Genomic DNA, 24018 nt, shown 5'->3' with positions numbered 1-24018 from the left:
GGGTGCCCCATCCCTTGCGACATTCAAGGCCAGGTTGGATGGAGCCCTGCACAGCCTGAGCTGCTGGTTGGCAGCCCTGTGCATGGCAGGGGGTTGGAATTAGGTGATTTTTATGGTCCCTTCCAACTTCAGCCATTCTATGATTCCATGAACAGCATCCCTCGCTGTGAGCTGAAAACGAGAGGGAAAGCATGCAAAGGGGCAACACGAGGGAACCTGCCAGCAGTGTGCCCATCACCTCCCTTCTGCTGTAGGATCTGCTCTAACAAGCCCCAGGTCCTGACCCTATGCATTTGAAGAGCCCAGTGAAGATGGCTGGCACTGTCCCAAGCTCTTAGGGACATGGCTTAGTGGGGAATACTGGCAGTAGGTGTACAGTTGGACTTGATCTTAGAGGTCTTTTCCTTTCTCAATGATCCTATGATCCTTAGGGTTCTTTAGGATCAAATCACAGCTGTGAGAGATAGCAGCAGGTAGAGCCTTTAGGGCAGAAGCTCTCCCTGTTTCCTTAGAAGTTTGCCAACCTCCGTTCAACCAATTTCCTCTTTCTGAGGAAACTCAACACCCGACTGTAGAAACATTCTGCGGACTGAGATCTACCTCCAATTTGCAGTAGTTTCATTTTCTGAAGAGCTGGAGAGAGTTTCAAGCACCTTTGAGGCTTGCAGCTTGCCAGCCAATGAGAAGAGCATAACACACAAATACCTTCTATTCATTTATGCAATTAGCCTGGTTTATCTATTTATTTAGCTATTGCAGAGCAACCCAATGAGAAAACGACTTCCAGAAATCATTATGTTTCCATATAGATTAGGCAACCCGCAGTAAGAGCAAATGGAAAATAACTCATTTCTTGAGATTCATATAAAAATAAGTTCAGGTTGCAGCCACATCCGCTCCTTAAGGACATCAGGAGGTCGCTTCCTGAGCTCGCAGAGCTGCAAACCTCCTTGCTGTCAGCGGGTGAGCAGCAGCACCAGCTCACAGTGAGCAGTGTGAGGGAACATGTCGAAAGGGACGGCCAGCGCAGGGGTAAACGGCTTTCCTTCCAGCTTCTTCCTTGGGTCAGGGGGGCAGCACAGCCTGCAGGAAGAACAGCATTGAAGGGCGACCTTCAGACCTGCCCTGTAAGCCTTCCTGTGCCATTAGCTTCACGGAGGAGGCATTAAGAGAGTATCTTTAGGTTGGCTAACATCCGTCAGCCCTCGGCTGGGTGATTAACCCTAAGGAGGTGATGGCTAATCCCAGGAGCTGGCTTTGCTCTTTGGCTGGAGGCCCGCCTTCCTGCAGGGAGCGTGGGGATGTGGTGTCCCACACCCTGCTGCACTGTTATCATAGAATTATGCGATCCTAGAATGGCCTGGGTTGCAAAGGAGCACAGTGCTCATCCAGTTCCAACCCCTGCTGTGTGCAGGGTCGCCAGCCAGCAGACCAAGCTGCCCAGAGCCACATCCAGCCTGGCCTTGAATGCCTGCAGGGATGGGGCATCCACAGCCTCCTTGGGCAACCTGCTCCAGTGCCTCACCACCCTCCGTGTTATGCTGGGGAAGGGCTGTGCACAATGTCATTACAACACCTTTGCATTTTTTTCTACCCCTGAATGATGCATTCTGCTGGCACTCAGCATCAGGAATACCCACTGCTTCAACCAGTGCAGCTTGCAGGTAAACCCAAAGGAGTGCAAAAGCACAAACCACTTCTGGCCACACACTGACCGGGGTCCCACCTGCAGAATTAACCCTGTGAAATTAGGTAACAACAAACCCCCCCCATGTGCTGAGGACAGATCCTCAGGTCCCCATTCTCAGGGCACGCAAGTGTCACTAATGTCAGCAGAAAAGAAAAGAGGAGGCTGCTCACTCAAGGAAGTTCCTCATGGCTTCACCTTCTGGCTTGCAGGAGATGTAGAGCAGCCTTCGGATGGCCCCGCAGCTCCGGATGGCCCTCACAACCCTGTGATCTGCAACAGCACAGCACCATCTCACCATGTCCTGGTGACACTCCAGCTCCTGGGGACACCCCACTGCAGTGGGCAGCATCTGGGCTCTAGGGCCACTGTGAGACTTCCCAACACTGGCCCAAACCAGTAGAGGCCATGAGGGTGGTTGTAGGGCCAGAGTGAACGTCTAGAGAATGAGTGAGCTGGGGGCTTGGAGCCAGCACAACAGCTCACACACAGCTTGCTCAAAACTTTCTCTTCAAGGTGAAAATAAATGGTATATCCTTACGGATCCCAGCCCGGGATGGGTTCACCACTGCAACAAGGGGTCGGGCATCCTCCCACGATGAGAGCAGCTCTGGTAACACAGCCTCTGCCTTTCCACTGTGAAATTCACAGTTTGAAATTCCTGCAAAGCGAAAGCAGACACACGAACAAGGTGCACTCTCAGATACCCTAACACAAAATCCCACTCTTTGCTGACTGGACGGAGTAGTTAGGAGCAACCTTTCACTTTTGCTTCAGGTTTCTCAGCAATGGCAGTGGTTGGACTTACCATTGAATGCCGCATTCCACCTGGCATCCTCTATTGCCTTCTGCACTATCTCAACACCAATGACCTTGGACACATGGTGAGCCAGAGAGAGACCAATCGTGCCTGGAAATCAGGGATGCACAAACACACTGCATTTCAGTGTAGGAAAACCAGCATTGGAGATAATGTTTGGCATGGAAAGCACCAGCCCCAGGGAGCTGTGGTGCCCCATCCCTATGGCTGGACTGAATGGGGCTGTGGGCAGCCTGAGCTGGTGGGGGGCACCCAGCTCACAACACAAGTGGGACTGGGTGGGTTTTAAGGTCCCTTCCAACCCAACTGTTCTATGATTCATGCTGCTCACCCGTCCCACAGCAGACATCGAGGAGCACAGTGTTTGTGGCAGCCTGGCTCAGCTCCCTGACTGCCCGGTACAGCACTTCTGCTCCTCTCGTGTTCACCTGGAAAAAGGCATCTGGGGAGATGCGAAATGTCAGGTCCAGCACGTCTTCGAAGATGTGTGGCTCTCCATGAAGGAGCTGGAAGGGTGACTGCTCATGGGAACAGCGTGTCATGGTGCTGGAAGGACACATAAAATGACACCCTGCTGGGGGGGCGGTGTTTCATTGCCCCTTTCCTGGGGTGCACGTTTGCTTTTATTCCATACGAGCATTTCAACAAGATCAAGGAATTGTGACACTTTTAAGGGATCTGCAACTGAGAATTGAATCGGGTCACAACGACGTAGCGGGGTTGTGGCCCTTTGTAGAGGGTTGTAGCCCTGGGATGTATTCCCACTTTTGCTGCTGATGCAATTTGGGAATGATAGAACCATTGGATCATTTAGGTTGGAAAAGATCCCTAAGACCATTGAGTGCAGCCATCAGCCTGGCAGTACCCAGGTCATGTCTAAGAGCACTTTAGGTTTTCCCTTTTGTTCCCCAGGCTCAACACTCCCATGGGGCAGAACCAAATCCAAGTATTTCTGATACTTCACAAGGAATGCGAGGCTCAGCCACCTTAAAGCCACGTCCACAAGAGCCACCCAAGCACCAATACCTCTCCTGGAAGTACAGTGACGTCAGGGCACACGCTGCTCCAGGTCCGCAGGTGAAGAACTCTCTCAGCAGTGCTTTCTGAGCATCCAGAGCCTCCTGGAAGAGAAGGAAGGAACGGTCGCTTCAATATGCCCATAGAGCTCCGTGACAGCCATTGGGATGGCCTGGAGCTGGCCCAGTCCCACTCACCCGGCCCAGCTGCTGGGGGTGGAAGGTGACGATGGCCATGGTGTGGCCGTGCTGGGAGGTGCGCACCACCAGCTCCCTCCAGTGCCCACCTTCATGGAACAGGATGCAGGAGCCCAGCGGGGAGCGGCGGATGAACTGCTCATAGCACTGCATGGAGCACAGCACAGTGAGGGACACGGCCTCATCCTCATGTGATGCCGTGCCCCAAACAGCGACTGTTCCACCGTTGCCCTCTGTGCTATCTCGGGTCGAGAGAAAACTCTTTGCGAGGAAAACAACACGTTTCAATCGTCCCACTTGGTGCCTCTCATCTGTTTTAAATAGCAATTAATTGCTGCTTCATTAACTTCACTCCAGGGGACGCTTCTGAGGTTCCGGCATTAACTTTTGTGCTTCAAAAGGCATTTTTTCCATTGGCCAGAATCAAAACAGATCCAAGAACAACACATAACTACACATCCATAGGCATACACATACACACTGGATGGACACAAACACACAACCAATGCAGCGTTCCCCCAGAAGGAGCGACAGCACCCTGTCTGTTCTCCCACCTGCAGACAGACGTGGTATTTACTTTACCTGGGCCACTTGTTTGTGCTTTAGGGGTATGTTCTTCATGTGGTCAGTTCTCACGCAGACAATATTTCTTGCTGGAGAGAGAGATGGGTATTTGAGGGGGTTGTTTCACTGCAAACCATGCAGCGTGCAGTGCTGTATGCTGGAGAAAAAAAAGCCTTTCCTCTGAATCACCCCATTGTAAAAAAGAGAAGAAAAAAGGGGATATGTAAGCCCAGCAGCTCTCACCCAGCACCACCCCTGGTCCCATACTGACCTCTGCCCGTCCCCACATACAGCCCCACTGTTTTGGGGTTCCCATCCGGCCCTCGGTTCACGGAGAACGTGGATTTGTTGCGGTACCCATTGACGGTGGGCTGAGGGAGGAAAGAAGGAAATCAAAGCCTTGCACAAGGGCTGCTCCAAAAGTGATGCTTCCTGTTTTATGATGTTGGCCCACAATGTCAGAGGCAGACGCTGCGGGGATGGCAGTAGGGGTTGAAGCTTCCCAATAATATCCCGATTCCTTTTGTTGCCGTGTGACAGATGGCAGCAGAGGGACAGTCTGACAGAATGCCGTCTGACGTGGGAGTGCAGATGAAGCAAAGGGGTGTCAATAAATTCTTCCATGCATAAAAAGTGGCACCCGTTGCCATTCAACAGCACTTGCTGGGCATTTGTGGAGCCCAACCAGTGGATGCAGCACAGTGGCTGCTGTGCTTCAGCAGCGGTGACACCAACAGCGGTGACTGCTTCTGGTGCAGATTTGTATGAGTGCAGCATACAGCTCTTGTTCTGCAGTCTGCAAAGCAGAAGGCAGCAAGGGAGCTCCTCTGGAACCAACCATGGGCACTCACCGAGGGGACCACAGGCTGCAAGGGACAGCAGAGACCTCCAGGATCCTGCACACCTCCTCCCAGCTCCAACAGATGCGACGTCAGGATCTGCAGAACCTCCCTCAGGCTTTCATACTTCACCTACAGAGCAGTCCAAAGCCAGGAACACTCCCACAAGACCACACAGCCTCTGTGTACCACACAGCAATGGAGACACCGTGGCCCCAAGGGTGGGTCTGGGGTGTTGGAGCAATGAAGCCTCCATTAACCTGTCCTGCACTGGGCAGGACCTGGGCATCTTTTGTGCTTTAGAATAACTCAGGAATGAAGGCAGCAAAGGGTGGGGTTTAGGGACTTGGCTCAGCGAGCACGGTGGGGATGGGTTGGGGTGAGATTTGGTGATCTTTGAGGTCTTTTCCAATCCTAATGATTCGGTGGAGTTGGACCAGCTGCTGTGCCAGATCCTAAGGGCAGTTGCTCAAGGGCATGGAAAGGGACAGTTGGGGCAACATGATGCAGAAATTCCAGCTTTGCACACCTTACCTGCAGCTGCTCCTGGTATGGAAGTCTCCACAGCGGTGTTGCTGCATCTGCCAACCTGGAAAGCACAACAGCTCAGAGCTGCTTGGGGTGGGAGGACCCGGGAGCCACAACAAACACAGGAGCCACAGCGAGCACAGGACAGACTGGCCCCCGTTGTCCTGGATGAGCCCCCATTAGAAGACAGAGCCAAGAACAGCCCTGTTTCCCTGGAGGTTTCCCATAGAAGAACAAGACACTCCTCTCATTGCTCACTGCACCCTCTGCCTGCTCGCATTGCTGGTCACTGCTGTGAAAGCTGCATGGGATGAAGCTCAGTGTGGACCAATGCAGTTTCTGTGCTGCATAAGGGGAATTACTGGCTCATGAACATGGCCAGCCCTCCAGCAGCAGCTGGGAGATGAATCTTGGAACCCACTGATACTTATATCCAAGCCAAGGAGAGCAGGAATGCAACGCACAAAGCTGCCTTGCAATGAAAATAAGGGAGGATGGGGCAAGATGGATATCCAAGCTGTCCTAAGTGTCTATCACGTGCTCAGCTGGATATATTGCTGTTCTTCCCTAGTGGGGCTTTGGGAGCTGCATCCAAATCACCAGCTGATTTCAAGCACAGAACTGTGAATCACATGGGTGAGTACTTCCTCTTTGCCAGCAGGGCAGTTGCTCTGTCCCAGCTCCTTCCCTCTTGCTTAGACCTCTTTGTTTGCCCTTTCCATTACTTCTGTCACAGCTGAGACTCTCATTTCTACCTGAGAAGCGGATGGAGGTGAAACCTTTAAGCTCTCAGTGCAGCCCTTTGCTCTGGCACTGACAATCACAGCCAGGCTGGTGCTTGCTGAGGGCAATAAACACCACGATTGCTCAGGGTTCTGACAGCGGACAGCTGAGCTGTGCATGCAGTGTACAACACACAGACCTTCCTAACGGCAGCCCTCCATACCCAAATGCTCCCCCGCCACACGCAGCACACACCTCCCACTGCCGTACCTCTCTTCCCAGGAGGATGCTGGCAGGCTGCGGCCCTCCCCATCCTTCCTCCTTCTCCTCTTGGCTGCTCTCTCCCCTGTCGGCTGTCGGCAGTCCCACCCAGGCAGGCTGCTCAGGAACACGGGCTGTGGGGTCAGCAGGCGGAGGCACCGGCGAGTCAGCATGGATGCATGGGGCAGAGCCATGGCAGGCAGCAGAGGGGCTGCCCAGAGCCCTGCAGCCCACTGTGCACCCCGTGGTGTCACAGCAGATGTCACAGCTGTGAGCCCCGACTGCACCTGGAATAGAGCAGCAACAGGCGTGATGCTTCTGCGGTCCTTTCCATCCTCAGATTTGAGTGTCATAGAGAATGCCATGAATTCCCCATGGATCAGAGCACGACCGCTCAGCTTTCCCAGCGCAAAGATTCTCAGCAGTGACCCAGAGCTACTGGTGCAGTGATTTGGGCTCATGTGAACCTCCTGAAGACATCCCAGGCCTGGGATTAACATTGCATAGGCATCATTACAGTTACCGTAATGAGGCAGAGCAGAACGGCTGCTGCTTTGCATAACCACCACATAACACTCTACTAATAATTTACAGCATAATATTCCAACAGTGTAATGGATCAGGATTGAGAAGGACACGGTCTCAAGCATGCTTGAAGCATGAATTTATTTATTTTTTGCTTCACCACGTGACACATCCATCACCAGTTTAACTACACAATAAACAATAATCTCTGATTAAAGCATCTATCAGCTAAAATTCTTATCCAGGCAATAACAGCCCCGGGGTAACGTGAGGACGGGGAGGGGGGGCCCCTCTTACATGCAAAGGGAACGAAAAATTGCTTTTCACCTGGGCAAGCTGCAGGCTGCAGCCATGGCAGTGCAGAATCCAACGGGTGCAGGGCAGCAGCGGCTGTGTGCTGTCATGGGGCTGTGCTGGGGTCACAGTGGGATCACACCGGGGCCATACTGGGGTCACAGCGTGGCGGAACCGCCGCCACTTCCCGACAGCCCCCGCGGCTGCGCGTCACCTCCTGCCTGCCAGAGATAATGATCCGTGCGCTGCTTTGAGCTAGAAATGAAAAGGATGTCGGTTTGCATCCCACCGCCTTCATCCTGGGGATGGGGCGGGGGGTGAGATATGGGGCACCCAGCAGTGAGCGCAGCCCTGCAAGCCCTGCGGCTTCCATTGTGGAGGAGGATGGCTGTGGGGGGGGGTTGTGCACGCTGAGCACTGCACACAGGCACCGCTGTTGCAGTGCTGAGGCTTCTGAACCGCACACTGCTGCAGCTCGTCAGCACTGATCGGAAAAGAAAAACACCGTTGTGACCTTTGTATGCAGCTTTCCATAGGAAAAGCTTTGCTGGCTGTGTTTTCCCCCCACCTCTGCTAAAGAGATCATCGCAGAATCATAGAATGGCGTGGGTTGCAAAGGAGCACAATGCTCATCATTTCCAACCCCTGCTGTGTGCAGGGTCACCAGCCAGCAGCCCAGGCTGCCCAGAGCCACATCCAGCCTGGCCTTGAATGCCTGCAGGGATGGGGCATCCACAGCCTCCTTGGGCAACCTGTGCCAGTGCCTCACCACCCTGTGTGAAATATCCCTCTCTCCTGCTCATCATACAAAGAGAAAAGAGGACTGAAGCTGCTCATACCTTGATTGGAAAAATCAGATCAATCAGTCTTTAAGGAAACATTTTATTCTCCCAAGTATTATTCAGGTGTTGGAGTCTTGTGGTCACTATGGCACTTTGGTCTTAATGAACCCCCACCCCTCACTGCCCAGCTCTGCTGCCCAATAGGGAGTGCATGCTGCTGCTCCACCTCTGCACTGCCCTAAGAATAAGGGAACAAATGAGGTGTGGGCATAGAACAGGATAAAAATACAGAGAAATATCTTCTGCAGGAAGGAAACAGGCGCTGATGAAGGCAGCAACTCGTGCACATCTCTCATGGGTTTCTCTTTTGGAGCTGCTGCAGAGCAGCAGAGCTGAGAAACTCAGAGCCAGCTGCTCCTGTTGGGGCTTGAGGGCACCGCAGCCCCTCTGCCCATTGCAATCTTCCTGAAGCAATGGCCCCAAGCGAGCTGTGCTGTGCCCAGGAGAGCTGCCAGCCCCTGCAAATGTGCTGGTGAGAGGGGCAAAGAGCTAAAGGAAATCCTGAGCTTGGTGCACAGAGATGTGGGGCTGAGTTGAGGTTACAGAGGCTGCAGTAATAAGAGAATATAGCTGTTGTTGACATGGTTTGAGGTTGCAGGGCTGCAGCATTTCCTGGCAGGTCTGTAGTGCAAGTCTGGCAGCGCTCACCTCTGGGCTCCATCATGGAGCAAAATATTCCCCTGCTCCATAAGTGATGTTTTGATGTCTCCTCATCCTTCCCTGATGCTTTTGCACTGCACCTTCTCCTGTCCCATCCCTTTCTTCCTCTCTTTGGTGAGAAGACGATGTGTCCTTAGTAATGATTCCCATTCCCCTTCTCACTCCTCTCCTCTCCTCCATCTGCCTGCAGCTCTGCTCCTGCTCTCTGGGCTGCCTGGGGTTCCCAGGCCAAGGCCAAATCTCCTTTGGCACTTCCAGCTTCATTTGTGCTCGGAAATATGCTCTTCAGCTATGCCAGCTGTGGTAGGAACAAGCAAGGTCCCAATTGTCCTTTCCTCCTTGTTTACTCCCATGGAGGCTCTGACCCTGGTGGTGTTACGTGAGTCGTAGAGTCATGGAATCGTTATGGCTGGAAAAGACCTCAATGAATCACCGAGCCCAACCCCGACCCATCACACCATGCCCTCTAAGCCATGTCTCATGGAGTGGTTCCATCTTCCCAGCAAGTCTTGTCCCATAAATACCAGTGGCCAGAGCCAATCTGCAATGAGGAAATCCCATTTTCTGGACCTTGACCCTACAGCTCTGTCACAGACCTGCTGGGGGTCAGCCTGCCCTGGTTGCTCAGCAGGGCTCCCTTCAGCCTGCCCTGGATGGTGCAGAGCACGGCCCTGCGGAAACTGCTGGACAAGAAAAAGAAGATGATGGGGTCGAGGCAGCTGTTGAGGGCTGAGACGCAGAGCACGAGCTCGTTAGCTAGGTGCAGACCTTGCTTCCAGGGCAGGCTGGAAATGGCCCCGATCTGCGCCAGGATGTAAGGGATGCGGACAGTGTGGTAGGGGGTGAAGCAGACGATGAAGATGATCAGGACCACAAAGGTCTTGGTGATGGCTCTCGTGCTGGTCTTCTTGTTCAGCTGCTGGGCTTTCACTGAGGAGACCTGGTGCAGTTTGGCAAATATCTTGCTGTAGAAGTAGAGGAAGAGCAACAGCACGATGAAGAAGGCAGCTACTGCGGCCATGTTGAAGGCTGCTGCCATGGTGCTTTTGCTCCTGAAGTGGAAGCATTTATGGTCACAGGGTCCCTTCCCTCTTTTCTCAAAAAAGAAAGGCAGCATGAAGGCGAAGTTCACCACCCAAACCATCCCAGAGGCCAATGTGCTACAGGATACGGTGTGAATCCTGTATTTCTGGAGGGGCCGGATGATCTTCAGGTAGCGGTCCAGGCTGATCAGGCTGAGGAAAGTGATGCTGACATACATGTTGAGGTAGAAGAAGGCCCCAACAATATTGCAAAAGACACGGGGCTCACTCCTGTCCTGGAAGGCGATGCGGAAGGGCAGGCAGAGGGCCAGCAGGAGGTCGGAGAGGGCCAGGTTCCTCATGTACACAGTGATGGAGGTCTGGCGCTGCATGCTGAATGAGAACACCCAGAATGCCAGCACATTGCTGAGCAGCCCAACGGCAAAGATCAGTGAGTACATCACAGGCAGCGTCACTGAGAGGAACCCGTCGTGGATCTGGCAGCAGGAGTTACCCAGGAGCTGCTGAGCGACTTCAATGGCAGGAGGGGGGGTGCTCTGAGGGTCCATCGTAAGCATTCGGACCTGGAATGAGATGTGCAGGGAGAGCTGCAAGGGGTATTGGGGTTAGCTGGAGGCATGCGGGCATTGGGATGCACAGGGAGCACAGCCACCTGTGGTACCCAGTGCCCCAAACGCAATGGGAAAATGGCTCTGGGCAAAGAACATGTTCTGCCTGCTCTCTGTAGGGAAATGTCCACTGAGGATGTGCCCATTAAACACTGGCAGCAAAGCAGAGTCCGTTCCTGCCTGTCCCAGCTTCTCTCAGCTCTGTGCCATGAGGGAGGTTGGGAACGGGCAGATGAGACTGTGGCTGTGTGTGAGGTGAGCTGCTTAACAGTGTCTGGAGTGGGGGGTCAGCCCACCCCAAGCTCTGATTTCACACAAGTGACAAAACAGGTACAGCAAATACGAATTTGGGATATGTGCAGCCCAGGGACCCAACGCTGTGCACTTGGACATCCTCTGCCAGCACCTGCCCCACTGGGACCACCTGCAGAACCCTTTGCACGCCCATGAGCTCCTGCGTGCCCCAGTGCCTCCCTCCCCTTTCCACTTTCCATGATGCTGAGTGATGGAGAGCTGCAGAAATCTCCAGCTTCCCTCCCACATACCACAACTTCTCTAATGCCCTTCTCTGTTCCCTCCACACCTGCCCAGCGTACCCGGACAGCAGGGCAGGACAGCGTGCCTGGATGGAGGCTGCAGAGCTCCATGAGCTTGCTGCTTGCAACTCACAGTGGTAAAAAGCCGCAGGGGACTGAGTGCCCCTCATTCACCGCTCACAGCTCACTGCACAGCAGCGTTGCCACCAAGCACCTGATGGTTTGAGAGCAGCATGCTCTGCCTGACACCCATCACAGTGCTCTGCATACACTTCGCAAGGGCCAGCACAGCCCGTGTGCATACAGACAGCACAGTTTGCATGTAAAGGTAGCCCTGCAGCACGCGTTGCGTGTCTGTATGGCACAGCAACGTGGCCACCACCTGCAAATGATCCCATGCCACAACCCTGCACAGCCCCAGGCTCTCCCTTTCAGCTCTGAGCATGGCCCCCCACCAGCTGGCAGCCCTGACCCGGAGCTGCCCACCTCACCTGGCACTCCTCAGCTCCTGCACCGGCTGTGACAGAAGTTCCTGTTCCTCGTGGCCCCTATAAGCCCTTGGCTGGTGATGACACCTCCCACCCCACTTCCCTCCCACATGGGCTTGCCTGGTTTTCCCCTCCTGGCCCTTGTGGAGGGGGTTGTGCAGGAGGTAAGTTCTGCAGTGCACCCAGGTACACAGGACACAAATAGGCTGATGGTGCAGGAGGCGTGAAAATGCCCAACAGAAGGGGGGTGAGAGGGCAGAAGGAAAGAGGGCTCAGATTTGAACCCATGACTATGCTCCTTGGGTACCTGGCACCAACATCCGACCCCAACAGAACACAAACTTCAGCAAAGTGTGGGCAGGATAGGAAATGTGCCAGGAGGTGCCTTGTTCCATCCACGGAAATCTCAGAGCTTGGTGAGAGGAAAGCGGAGGCCACTGAGCCCATTTTCTCCTCGTCTCGGTAAGTCGTGCTGGCTCAGCCTCACCTCCTGCCCTCGCTGAGTCAATCTAAAAGATAAACCCAACCTGTCAGACAGAGAGCAGAGAAATAGCTGTGACTAGAGAAAGCCTGGGGATCTTCAAGGGCATTTCTACAGCATCAGCTCGCTGTTGTCAGTCACTCTGCAACGTGTACCTCTGGGTACCTGCACCCACGGAGGCACAGAGCACATCTGCTCCTGGCAGTGCTTAAGGACAGAGCAGCAAGCAGCAGACTCCTGGTTTCCGCCACCTTGTGCAGCAGCCAGAGAGCAGCAGGAGGAGAAGCGAGGCACGGCTTGTGCGGAGGACAGCCTTCCTGAGACCAACGCGCACTGCTGGGTGGCAGCAGCCCGACTGCACACTGCCATCCCGTGGGCTCTCTGCGGTTTTGAGTGCAGGAAGAGCGCTGCCTGCGCACGGTGGGTGTTTGGGGGGGAGGCGGATCAGCGCTACGCCACAGCACTGTCAGCCTGGGGGATTTTGTGCTGCAGAGGGATGAGTTACATTATCCACCTTGCAGTTTCAGACAGCAGCTTTGTGGAACGCTCTGAGAGTCAATAGGTCAGACAGGGGTTTTCTTAGAATTCCGGGGGTGCTCATTGCATGCACTGAACTTCACCACCCGCGTGAAATACCGAGCGTGAGCTTCGCTCTCAGACCTCAACACCTGCACTGCCCTTTGGGACCGAACTTTTACCCACGCAGGGAAGTTCCCAGGGTGCAGCATCCGCACGGCACTCTGAGTGGGTTCAACGGGGCAGAAAGTTGAGCACCTCCTGTTTAGCACAGCGTCTGGGGACAGGGAGGAGCCAGCCCCGCCGCAGGGCCGGCCTGCGCGCCCTCGGGACCGCTGCTGCCGGGCAGCCGCAGAGCACCGGGCTGCACCGAGCGCCGGGCTGCCCGCCGGCCAGGGGGCGGGGCCTACACGACGTGACCACGCCTCGAAGATGGGCGGGGCTTGGTTAGGCCACACCCCCATCTGCGCCCCTCCCCGCCTGACCCGGTAGTGGATGCTGATTGGTCAGCGGAATAAGGCTCCAAGGGGGACGCGACGTGATTGCGCCACTTCCTGGCGACGCGCGATGCTGGCGGCGGCGGGTGGCTCGGGGCCCGGTGGGGCGGGCGGCTCCGGGCCCGGGCCGGGCCCCGGCGGCGGGGATGGGGACTTCCTGTCGCGGTACCGGCTGGTGTCCGCCAAGCTGCGGCGGCGTTTCCTGCGGAAACCGAACGTGGCGGAAGCTGCGGAGCAGTTCGCGGCGCTGGCGCGGGAGTTGCGTGCCCAGGAGAGCCTGCCCTACGCGGCCTGGTGCCAGCTGGCGGTGGCGCGCTGCGCGCAGAGCCTTTTCCACGGCCCCGCCGAGGCGGCGGCGCTGGGCGAAGCGGCGCGGCTCTTCCTGCGCCAGGAGCGGGACCTGCGGCAGCGCCTGGCCCTGCGCGGCGGTTTCGGCGAGCACCTGGCGGCGGCGCAGAGCTGTGGGGCCTTCGCCGCCCGCCTGCACCTGGAGCGGGGGCAGCCGGCACTGGCGGCCGGGCTCTGCCTAGAGCTGGCGGCAGCGCTGCGCGATACGGGCCGGCCCGCCCGCGCCGCCGCGCACTTCCAGAGGGCTGCCGAGCTCCTGGCGGCCGCTAAGCTGCCCCTGGAGGCGCTGCGCTGCTTGACGGAGCGCGCCTCCTGCCTGCTGCTGGGCCGTGACTACTCCGGGGCTCTGGCGGCGCTGACGCGGGCGCAGGCGTTGGCTGGAGCCGGGATCGGGGGGAGCGGCGGGGCCGCGCCCGGCGGAGCCTTCCTGGACGCGCTGGTGAGCTGCGAGGTGTCGCGGGTGCTGCTGCTGCTTCTCCTGCAGCCGCCGCCCGGCAAGCTGCCGCCCGAGCACGCCCGCACGCTGGAGCAGTACTGCTGGGAGGCGCCCGAGGGAGGCACGGCGGGAGGAGGGCTGCCTGCGGCCGCCAGCTACCTGCCCTCAGAGCTCTTCCTGCTGCTGCAGTCCGCCGTACTGGCCTGCCAGGAAAAGGACGCGGCCGCGCTGCGGGCTCTGCAGGCTGAGCTGTGGCCGCTGTTGAGCGCCGAGCAGAACCACCTGCTGCACCTGGTGCTGCAGGACATGCTCAGCCCCGCGGGACACGGGCTCTGAAAGCCGCTCGGACTGTCACTGGACTGTGCCCGGACGGTCCCTGCTGCCTCGGGACTGCGGAATTCGCGTGCGCGGGGAGCTGCCGGCGGGGCGAGCTCGGGTCGCGTGGCCCCGCCGGCGGGGAGCGTAATGCCGTGTGACGGTCGAGCTCAGCGTCTGAAATAAAGCTGCGGTGCTAGCGCGCTCCCTGGCTGCAGCGATTGGTTCGCGGGGCGCGGGGCGGGGCCGTGGAGTGGGCGGGGCCATCGAGGGCGTGGTCACGCGTGGCGGGATAGCTGTGGCTCCGCCTACCTGGTGTCACGTGGTGACGCGGGGGCTGTCGGGAAGGGGCGGCCTTTCCGCTCTCGGCGCGGCGGCTGCACCACGCGGCGTGGCCATGGCGGACGGGGACGGTGCGCGGCGGGGCGGCGGAAGGGAGATCGGAGTGGGACGGGAGGGGGCCGACGGATCCTGCGTGCGACTTGCGGTCGCGTGGCGTTCCGTGGGGGGGTGCCCGGCGGCGGGGCTGGCCTGGAAGGCGCCTTATCGGACCAGCGGGCCGCTAAACGCGTCTCTCTCGTAGGTTCTTCCGTGAAGAAACGGCGGAAGAAGGACAAGCGATCGCTGCCCGACGAGGATGTGGCGGTGAGGGCGGTGCGGGGCTGGCGGAGGGCCGCGATGGGCTCCACGTGTCCCGCCCGGCACCGTGCGGCCGCCCCGGGAGCGGGGGGCGGGCAGAGAAGGGGGGGATGGGCGGTGTGAGCGAAACCGCGCGGCACACGCTGAGCCCTCGTTGTGCTCCGCAGGACATCCAGCACACCGAGGAGTTCCTCATCAAGCCCGAGTCCCGTGTGGCGCAGCTGGACACGTCCCAGTGGCCGCTGCTGCTGAAGGTAACGAGCACGGAGGGGCGGTGACTCCCCGTCTTTCTTGTTGGGTTTCGTTCGGGTTTCTGCTCCGTGACCTGAAAGCAGTGAGGCTCTGCTGGGTTTATTTGTGCTGTTCCTTTCTCTGCCCCTCATCTTTGCGGTTTTAGTCAAAGAAGCTCATTAACCTGAATGCAAAGCGTCCTCTGTGCAACTCAGAGCTGTGCTGAGGCAAAGCTGCTGTCCTCCGTCTCATGATACTTACAGTCATTTATTTGCTTTGCTTTTGTAGAACTTTGACAAGCTAAACGTGCTGACAACACACTACACACCCCTCCCTTCCGGTGCTAATCCCTTGAAGAGGGAGATCTCTGACTATGTACGGTGAGTGTAACAATCCAGAGTGACTTATTTCACTTCCACAGTTAGCATCTCACAAGCACATTCTGTTCCAGATTCCTTTTTCTTTTCTCTCGACTCCGTCTTGCTGCTCACGAGTGAATGTCTGCCTGGGACCTGCTGGCCGTTTTCTTTGGCTTTGGTTTGGTTTTGTGGCTTCTCTGCAGGTAGATGTACACCAGGGGAGACCTGGTGCTTCTCTGGAGAGCCATTCAGTCTGCGTGGGGCTTTGGGTCTGCTTGGAGCACGGCTGCAGCGTTTTACACTGAGCAGTGGTAGCATTCTGGAGAGTACTGTTTAATCATGGGGCATGTGAGCTGCAGTGCAGAACAGCTCTGTGTGTGCTCTGTGGAGCAGCTCTGTGGCTCAGCTCCTGTCCAGCTGTTTATTCAGGAATGTCTCAATCTTACCATGACAGATCTCATCCTGTTTTTCACGTTACCATTGTTAGCCCCAGCGTATAGCTCTTAATCTGTCATCTCACTCTGTAGGTCTGGCTTCATCAACCTGGACAAGCCTTCCAATCCATCTTCCCATGAGGTGGTGGCGTGGATCCGACGCATCCTTCGAGTAGAGAAGACAGGGCACAGTGGCACCCTGGACCCTAAGGTGACTGGGTGCCTCATTGTGTGCATTGAGAGGGCAACACGACTCGTCAAGTCTCAGCAGAGTGCAGGTAGGCTCACTGCCATGGGACTGTGGTCAGAGAGGCTGAGGAGGTGCAGAGTTGTTTTGGAGGCAGGGAGGTTTCCATTCTTGTCTTTGGGAGACCTGCCCTAAGCTTTCAGTGCCTTGAGCTCAAGGATTGCTTATCCATCTTGCTTCCGGCCATTGAGGGCACATCTGTGCTGTCTCAACTGGTTTTTCTGATTGCTTTTCTGTCTGGGATTTGTGCTCTTTTAGGTCGATGAAAACAGGTCTGAAAAGACAGGTTTTGTGTGCTAACTGAACTTAAGGCACAAGTCTGCAAATCCCAAGAAATAAATTGTGGTGAAGAAATAAACACGCAGCTTAGATTGTTCTGGGGGGGGGGGGAATAACCTACTGCATAATGAGTGGTGTGCACCTCCTAGGAGAGCTGTTTGTGTGGCAGTGCGTGCCTTGAGGTCAACATTAAATGCAAGTGGCCGCTCCTGACTGCTCTTGTCGTTCTTTCAGGCAAAGAGTATGTGGGAATTGTTCGGCTGCACAATGCAATTGAAAGTGAGGCTCAGCTTGCCAGGGTAAGTCTCAGCACACTGTTGGCCACGCTGGCACTCTGTGCAAAGAGTTTGGCTTCTCTGGGAGATGAGGGGGTAGGAGCAGAGCTCAGGTGTGCTGTGTGTGAGGTGATGATGAAGTTTATCCATTCTCTGAGTGCAGTGGCTCTGCCCTCCTGCAGCACCCCGATTCCTGTTCTAGGGTCTGGGTGCCGTGCAGCCTCCAGAGACCCTGCAGTGTCCCAGTGTCCTGCTGGGGGCTGCTGTGGTGTGTGGCTGGCTGCCTGCAGGAGCAAAGCAGTGCTGGCAGGGTCAGGGCCCCTCTCTGGGGGGCTCTGTCCCCACTGAGACGAGGGATGACGTCTGATCACATACAGCCACCTGATGAAAATCCCAGCTGTGCCTCAGTGGCAGCTGCAGGAGCGTTTTGACCACATCAGTGGTTCACACAGCCTTCTTAAATAGGAAACAGCCACATGGTGATGAGCCTGTCACTCCATAAAAAGGTTCTTGTTCCTGGAGACCCAGAGGTGCTCGCATGTCAGCTGTGCCAATGGCCCAGCTTAAGGTGTTCTTTCTTCTGCTTCTACCTTCAGGCAATAGAAACTCTGACAGGAGCGCTCTTCCAGCGACCGCCCCTCATCGCTGCTGTTAAGAGACAGCTGAGAGTCAGAACCATCTATGAGAGCAAGCTGGTGGAGTATGATCCTGAGAGAAGATTAGGTAAAATACAGCTCTCCTGCCTTTGATTACACTCAAGTGTGCTGCTTCCCATTCTTTGCAAATGTTTGAGATACAGATCCTTGCACCCACTGAGCAGTTGTTTATGCTGAGAAACAAATCTCAGCTACTTTCTTTTGTTAGTTTTGCACCCTTCGCTGAAGAGCCAAATGATGCCAGCTAGATGGCATTAGCACTCAGTGCAAAGATGACCTTCATCTATCACCCCATGCTGATGGCTCTGTGAGGGGCTGGATGTGGAGCCTGCAGATGTGGCTCGCTTACAGCCATACATGTAAATTCTCTGGTGTTTCAGGTATCTTCTGGGTGAGCTGTGAAGCAGGCACGTACATCCGAACGCTTTGTGTCCACCTTGGTTTGCTGCTCGGTGTTGGGGGCCAAATGCAGGAGCTCCGCAGAGTGCGGTCGGGCATCCTGGGAGAGATGGTAGGGTGATGGTTGTGACTGTAACCAGCAAACTAGAACATGGGAGATTGTAGGAGTTCCCCAAAATGGTCTTTCTTCTTTGGTGTTAGGGAAGGGTATGGGTGCACGGTGACCGGGGGGTGCTGTGAATGGACCTGCAATGGACTTGCCATAGGCAGTCCAGAACCAAAGCGTTGAGTTCAGTTCAGGGTCTTGTCCCTGTTCTGGTAATTAAGCTTTGGGACAGAAACGACTGGGAAGTGCACCCCGGTGACTGAAAGCTTGTTTTATGCCACCTGTGTTTCTCAGCCTACAAACCACGCACGTGTCTGGAGTTCAGACACATGAGCTGTCTGCTCAGCAGCACGATCACTTGTGTCAGGGTGCAGTGCAGGCAGTGTGCCTTAGCCAAGGGCGCTCGGGCTGTGCAGTTCTGTGTGATCTTCAACGCTTTGCAGTTTTCCACCTGGTTGTTCCTGGATCCCACTTGCCCATTCATACTCTAGGATTAATTTCTCTCCTTGCAAAGCTGGATTATCAGAGTGCAGGTGCTGCCCTATCTGTGCTCTTAACAGAGATGCAATTCACTGACAGTGAACCCAAGGTGATGGATGGTTGCAGCTGCTTCAGTAACTTATCCCGTGTTACAGATTCATGAGCTGATTAATTCAGGCTTCTACTCACTCATCTACTTTGTCTAGAAGTCCTAGATATTTAAGCTTGGTCACACTTGAAAAGTGTTTCATGTAGACAGGGCTTGCACACTTGACCCCAGTGCAGTGTGACATTGGGCAGGGAGAAGCCTGAAGCAGCAGAGATGCGACTGCCCTCGGGCTGCCAGCAGAATGTGTTTGTTCTTGCCTTTTCTATGGGGATTTTATAGATGTTTGTGAATTGGACACCAATTTTCCCTCCCTTCCAGCACGCTATCTGCCATTAGGCTTCAGCTGTGTCTTTTGTGCGCGTTTCAAGCTGGCTGCTGCTTAGGGGGGAGCTCAGAGGGGCTGTGTCTTTGCAGGACAACATGGTGACCATGCACGACGTGCTGGACGCACAGTGGCAGTACGACAACAACAAGGATGACAGCTACCTGCGGCGTGTCATCCTGCCCCTGGAGAAGCTGCTCACCTCACACAAGCGGCTCGTCATGAAAGACAGTGCGGTGAGTTCCTGAGGTAGGGCTGCTCGAAGCAGAGGTTGTGTCCTGTCTTGTGCAGCTCATAAATGAGGGATCGGGGTCCTCGTGGTGCACAGCACTGTTGTGTCATGTGCTGTGCAGGACCTGATATTGGTAGTCAGCTAGAAACATGTTAGTATTATTGTTAGTAGTGGCAATGGGAAGGTAAAATATTAGTGGTGCTTCTTGCATTGATTTTTGTCCTCAAGTCGCTTACGAGCCTTTCTGTTCCCTTCCTCTGTAGGTTAATGCCATTTGCTATGGAGCCAAGATCATGCTGCCTGGTGTCCTGAGGTATGAAGACGGTATTGAGCTTAATCAGGAGATTGTAGTCATCACCACAAAAGGAGAAGCTATCTGCCTAGGTATGAAGCTGCTTATTCCTGTGCCCACCGACGTCCGAAAATAACAAACTACTTTCCAGTGAAGGTGTAGCAGATTAGACAGCATGCATGGAAGTTCAAGTAGTGCTTCCTTAAGAGCTATCATTTGGCAGGGTTTGGAGTGTTCCTCAGTGTTTCAGCTGCACAGAGCTCAGGTGTGTGTGAGGTGATGATGAAGTTTATCCATTCTCTGAGTGCAGTGGCTCTGCCCTCCTGCAGCACCCCGATTCCTGTTCTAGGGTCTGGGTGCCGTGCAGCCTCCAGAGACCCTGCAGTGTCCCAGTGTCCTGCTGGGGGCTGCTGTGGTGTGTGGCTGGCTGCCTGCAGGAGCAAAGCAGTGCTGGCAGGGTCAGGGCCCCTCTCTGGGGGGCTCTGTCCCCACTGAGACGAGGGATGACGTCTGATCACATACAGCCACCTGATGAAAATCCCAGCTGTGCCTCAGTGGCAGCTGCAGGAGCATTTCCAGCCTCTGATGTGGTCACATCAGCTCGCTGCCTTTGAGCAGGACATCTTTCTGAAGTTTTAGACCAAAGTTTCCTCCAGTGAGTTTTCAGGGGGATAGGGCATTGGCGGTGGTTTGTCTCTCTTTTGTGCTGCCAAAGGAGGAACAGCCTGAACCCAGCACATTCTTGCATCTGTACTCTCACAGTTTTGCTGCTTTAATGTGTTTGTAAGCTCCCTGCCTGTTTCTGCAGCCATTGCCTTGATGACCACTGCTGTCATTTCTACCTGCGACCATGGCGTGGTAGCAAAGATCAAGAGAGTCATCATGGAGAGAGACACATATCCCCGCAAATGGGGCCTCGGTCCCAAGGTGAGCAGCTGGGGACTCAGTGGTGTTGGTGGGTGCCCAGGTGTGGGGCTGCAGGCACCTCAGGTCTGTGCTTGAGCCCTCCTGTGGTCAAGAGCCAAATGATGTCAACTGGTTGGCATTAGCACTCTGTGCAAAGATGACCTTCATCTATCACCCCATGCTGATGGCTCTGGAGGGGCAAGGAGCTGTGCAGTTGCAGTGCTTCAGCTGAAATGTAGTGGGTCATTAAGCTGGAGGAATGATTATGGCCAAGGATCTGAGTTCCCTGATACACAGTTGTCTGCTGCTGTTACTTCTCGCACAAATCAGCCATTAATTAAAGTTCCGATGCCTTCTGCCTGTTGCTTGTTTGAGACTTGTAGGCTGCTGTGCAGTGGGTGTTTCCTGTGAGCTGTCAGAAGGTCCTCAGAGAATGGTTAAGCCGGTGACAGTGCAGTTGTTGCCTTGGCTTGTTCCTAGGTTATTCCTTAGAGTGGGTAGCTGAAGCCCAAGGGATGCTTTCTCCTTCATGGAGCTGGGGTCTGACCTTCTGCCCTTTGCTGTCAGGCCAGTCAAAAGAAGATGATGATCCAGAAGGGCCTGCTGGACAAACATGGAAAGCCCAATGAGTGCACACCAGATTCCTGGAAGAAGGAGTATGTGGATTACAGGTGGGTACAGGGTGTGCAGCTTCAGAGCGGTGGGCGCAGTGATGGGTTGCATGCTGTGGGCACTGTTCTGGGCACTGCCTTTTGTGCTTGGCGTGTCAGACCTGGTCCAAGGTGAATTTGCTATCTGGACCCTTGGTGTTTAGCTGTGTTTCTCAAAGTCACTGGGGTAATGTGCTGATGCTCTGCCAGGCTGGAGTGAAAGGCCCCGAGCAGACGGTTATCCCTTTGTAGCCTGTGCCTGTGGCTCTGGAGGGAGTCAGTCTGCTAAATGAAAGAGGGGGAGGCTTTGCTGTTGTCCTGTCCAGCTGGCACTGGTGCAGGCTGCAGGTCGTCCCCACACTGACCCCCCCCTAACCAATGCCTGTTGTGGGTAAGGGAGCCCTTGTGGAGGGGCCTTTGTACTTGTGGAAGGCAGCAGCAGTCCCACTCAGCCTGAGGTCTCTTCTCTTTTAGGGAGTCGTCCAAGAAAGAGGCAGCTAAAGCTCCCCAGGCTGTGTCAGAGGTGGAAAGGGCTCCAAAAGTAAGTAATGCTGCTCTCTGGTTTGAGGTTGTTTGGGCTCTGAAGGCTGCTTTGGATCTTGTGCTTCTGTGGTAGAACCTATCTCTGTGAGGGCAGAGAGTGCTTCCATTGCTCTGTCCTTTTGGTCCCTGTCTTTGTATATGAATACTGCAGCACCATAAGTGGGAATGAGGAGTACTGTAAAAGCTGCAGCATCCAAAGAAATACACTGGATGGAGCTACAGTGCCAGGTCATTGTGCCAGAGAGCCTTTCTGGAGATTACAGACTGAACGTTCATCTCAGGAGTCCACCCAAACACTGTATATAGAGTTCCCTGAGTTAGGACTTCTGCTCTGATGTAAGGGTCTAAGTCAAGGCTTGCATGTAGTGCAGCAGTGTTTCAAATAAAAGGATTTGGGGTACAGGGAACACTTAAGAAGTTGGGGTGTAATTCTGGCAGAAAGGAATCCTTATGCTGTATGTTGTTAGGGACTTCTGGCAGTCTGTAGTTCACACTCCTGTTCAAAGTGTTGCTTACTGAGAAGTTTCAATCAGGGAAAAAAAGCAGTTGTGATGGGCTTGTAAACAGCTTTTCCATCACTTGAGCTCGTTTGGAAAATGATCTGACAGTGTGCTCTCCTAACAGAGGAAGCGAGAGTCAGAGAGTGAAAATGAGGCTGCGAGCCCCCCACCATCCCCAGCCACTCCACCACCAGAGGAGCTGAGCAAAAAGGAGAAGAAAAAGAAGAAGAAAGAAAAGAAAGCCAAAGAAGCATCTGAGAGTGGGGAAGAACAAATCGAAGTGGTATGTAATGGTGCTGCCATGGAATGGTTCAAGCATTGGGAAGAGTTGCTGTCTGTTGTGCACCTGGGATAAGAGTGTGTGTGTGGTGTTTGGGCACCTGGGGCTGTGTGTGAAAGAGATTTCTGTCAGTGCTGCATTAGCTGTGTGTGGGCTGGACTGTCTTCCTGAAATGAGCAGTGAGTGGTGCCTTTTTGATTAATTCCTGAACTCGATTCTCTTTGCAGATCAGTGAAACCAGCACCAAGAAGAAGAAGAAGAAAAAGAAACAGAAGGAGGTAGAAGAGAGCTCAGAGTAAGCAACTGGATCTGTCCAAAGCATGCGACCTCATCATTAGGGAGGGAGAAGTCTGAGGCCTTGAAAAAGAGGACTGCCTGTGCAGCTGAGGGGCCAGCAAGTTCCAAGTTCCTTTTCTGCTGTGCGTATGAGTGAGAAGTTGTTTGCCCAGGACATGCCCTGCTCCAGCACCCCTCCTCATCCTGTTTTAAGGGTAGCCAGAGGAGAGTGGTGCCTGACTGCCCCTGCACTGAATTGCTCTGTACAGCTGGACACCTCGATGCCAACTGAAGTGGTATCTTCAGGGAAGATGCGGCTCCTTGCTCTTTGGGGTTTCTTTTCACCGTGAAAGAGAGGAATAGCACTTTCCCTTCTCTCTTCTCCTGCCTCTTCCTCCTCTTCCAAGGTCGAAACTGTTACCCGACAGTTACAGAATGTGTTTGTGTCTAAAGGACTGGCTTTGCCATGGCCCATCTGGGTTTGGCACCTTTGGAGACAGCTGAATCGGTTATTTGAGGGGCTGTGGTTGATTTTAACGTGGCTGTATACTTGGCCTGATCCTCAGCTAGTTGAGAACAAACGTCCATTCTTTGGTACCTCTTTCCAACTTTCTCATAAAAGGATTCGAACATGAAATTCCTGCTTTTTGCTTTTTAGTGTGGGGACCTGCCTGTTAGCTGTGAGCTGATCCCAGACCCAGGGTCCCCCAGTGATGTTGCCAGTGCTGGCTCCAACCAAATTATTGGAATGGGGCTGCAGCCCTCCCAGCTGCCTGCTGATTTTTGGTATCTAATATGCTCTGGAGGCAGTAGGTGGGGGTGCAGGGGCAGAGGCAGTGGGTGGGCATGTTACAAGGCTGGTGAGCACAGGCTTGGCAGCTATGCACAGGGCACTAAGTGTGGAGCCTGAATGATTTCAGGATGATTTCTCCCTATTTCTTTGGGATGGCTCGGTGGGAGCAGGTTACTTCTCTTAGAGGAACAGTGCTGAGCCAGGATTTTAGCTGCTTTTAGTAGGGAAGGATCCTGGCTGCTTTGTTCTGAGCTCTCTGCAGAGATCCTATAACATCTGTCTTAGCCTCCTGAATTGCTTTTGTCTTAATCATCTGACTTTTCCCTTCAATGCTAGAGATGCAGTCAGCGTGGACAGCAACCAATGGCTGTCAGAATCTGGGTTGAAAAAAGTTAATTTTTATTCACTTTTTTTTTTACATTAAAAAAAAAAAAAATAAAAGCCCTATTTTTGAACGGGTGACTTTCTTGCTTACCTGACTCCTCAAGAAGGGAACTGTTCTCAAACCACCAGGTCTGTTCAGGGGGAGGGCAGTCAGTAAACGTGCACAGGCTGTAGGTGCATAGGGCACTCAATGGAGGTGTTTGGGGGTAAAACCCAGTGGGATGTGCCTGCAAGCTAACTGCTTTTCTGCTTTACTTGTCCTGGAGAAGTCTGGCAGCACCTGGAGAGTTTTTTGGTCCTACCTGCCTTACCTTGGTGCCTCCAGCTCAGGGAGGTGGGAGCAGCTGTCCACCTGTGCTCAGGCTGAGGTAACACACCACTCGTGGCAATGTTTCAGCACA

At 54.6% G+C, this 24018-nt stretch overlaps 4 protein-coding genes across 5 annotated transcripts; 2 read left to right on the top strand and 2 right to left on the bottom strand.

The window, feature by feature from the left end:
* Positions 1 to 956: 956 nt before the first annotated feature.
* Positions 957 to 6830, bottom strand: TRMT2B (tRNA methyltransferase 2 homolog B; the record flags this gene model as incomplete). The annotated part of the gene is made up of 12 exons (XM_079541696.1): positions 957 to 1083; positions 1861 to 1960; positions 2229 to 2348; positions 2496 to 2597; positions 2839 to 3053; positions 3534 to 3628; positions 3722 to 3868; positions 4304 to 4374; positions 4557 to 4656; positions 5137 to 5256; positions 5659 to 5713; positions 6631 to 6830. The coding sequence occupies 12 exons, from the start codon at positions 6828 to 6830 to the stop codon at positions 957 to 959; spliced, it is 1452 nt and encodes a 483-aa protein (XP_079397822.1).
* A 2704-nt stretch (positions 6831 to 9534) lies between these two features.
* LOC306951285 (putative G-protein coupled receptor 34) lies at positions 9535 to 10548 on the bottom strand (the record flags this gene model as incomplete). Its single annotated transcript, XM_079541758.1, has 1 exon — positions 9535 to 10548. The coding sequence occupies one exon, from the start codon at positions 10546 to 10548 to the stop codon at positions 9535 to 9537; it is 1014 nt and encodes a 337-aa protein (XP_079397884.1).
* Positions 10549 to 13196: 2648 nt separating this feature from the next.
* F8A1 (coagulation factor VIII associated 1) lies at positions 13197 to 14411 on the top strand (the record flags this gene model as incomplete). Its single annotated transcript, XM_079541872.1, has 1 exon — positions 13197 to 14411. One exon carries the CDS (start codon positions 13197 to 13199, stop codon positions 14244 to 14246), a length of 1050 nt encoding a protein of 349 aa, XP_079397998.1. The 3' UTR covers positions 14247 to 14411.
* A 211-nt stretch (positions 14412 to 14622) lies between these two features.
* DKC1 (dyskerin pseudouridine synthase 1) lies at positions 14623 to 22471 on the top strand (the record flags this gene model as incomplete). 2 transcript variants are annotated; one of them, XM_079541975.1, is made up of 15 exons in its annotated part: positions 14623 to 14638; positions 14809 to 14870; positions 15032 to 15118; positions 15384 to 15475; positions 15982 to 16166; positions 16649 to 16713; positions 17286 to 17412; positions 17726 to 17856; positions 18854 to 18997; positions 19257 to 19377; positions 20094 to 20212; positions 20759 to 20862; positions 21316 to 21382; positions 22009 to 22167; positions 22392 to 22471. In XM_079541975.1, 15 exons carry the CDS (start codon positions 14623 to 14625, stop codon positions 22461 to 22463), a joined length of 1551 nt encoding a protein of 516 aa, XP_079398101.1. The 2 variants fall into 2 exon arrangements, with proteins under 2 accessions (XP_079398101.1, XP_079398102.1); XM_079541976.1 differs by having other exon boundaries at positions 22009 to 22164; positions 22392 to 22463.
* Between the last annotated feature and the right edge of the window lie 1547 nt (positions 22472 to 24018).

The sequence above is a fragment of the Tetrao urogallus genome (genome assembly GCF_951394365.1).
Source record: "Tetrao urogallus genome assembly, chromosome: 13".
In the NCBI taxonomy this organism is placed as follows: Eukaryota; Metazoa; Chordata; class Aves; order Galliformes; family Phasianidae; genus Tetrao; species Tetrao urogallus.
This window is presented reverse-complemented; position numbering and strand designations above follow the sequence as displayed.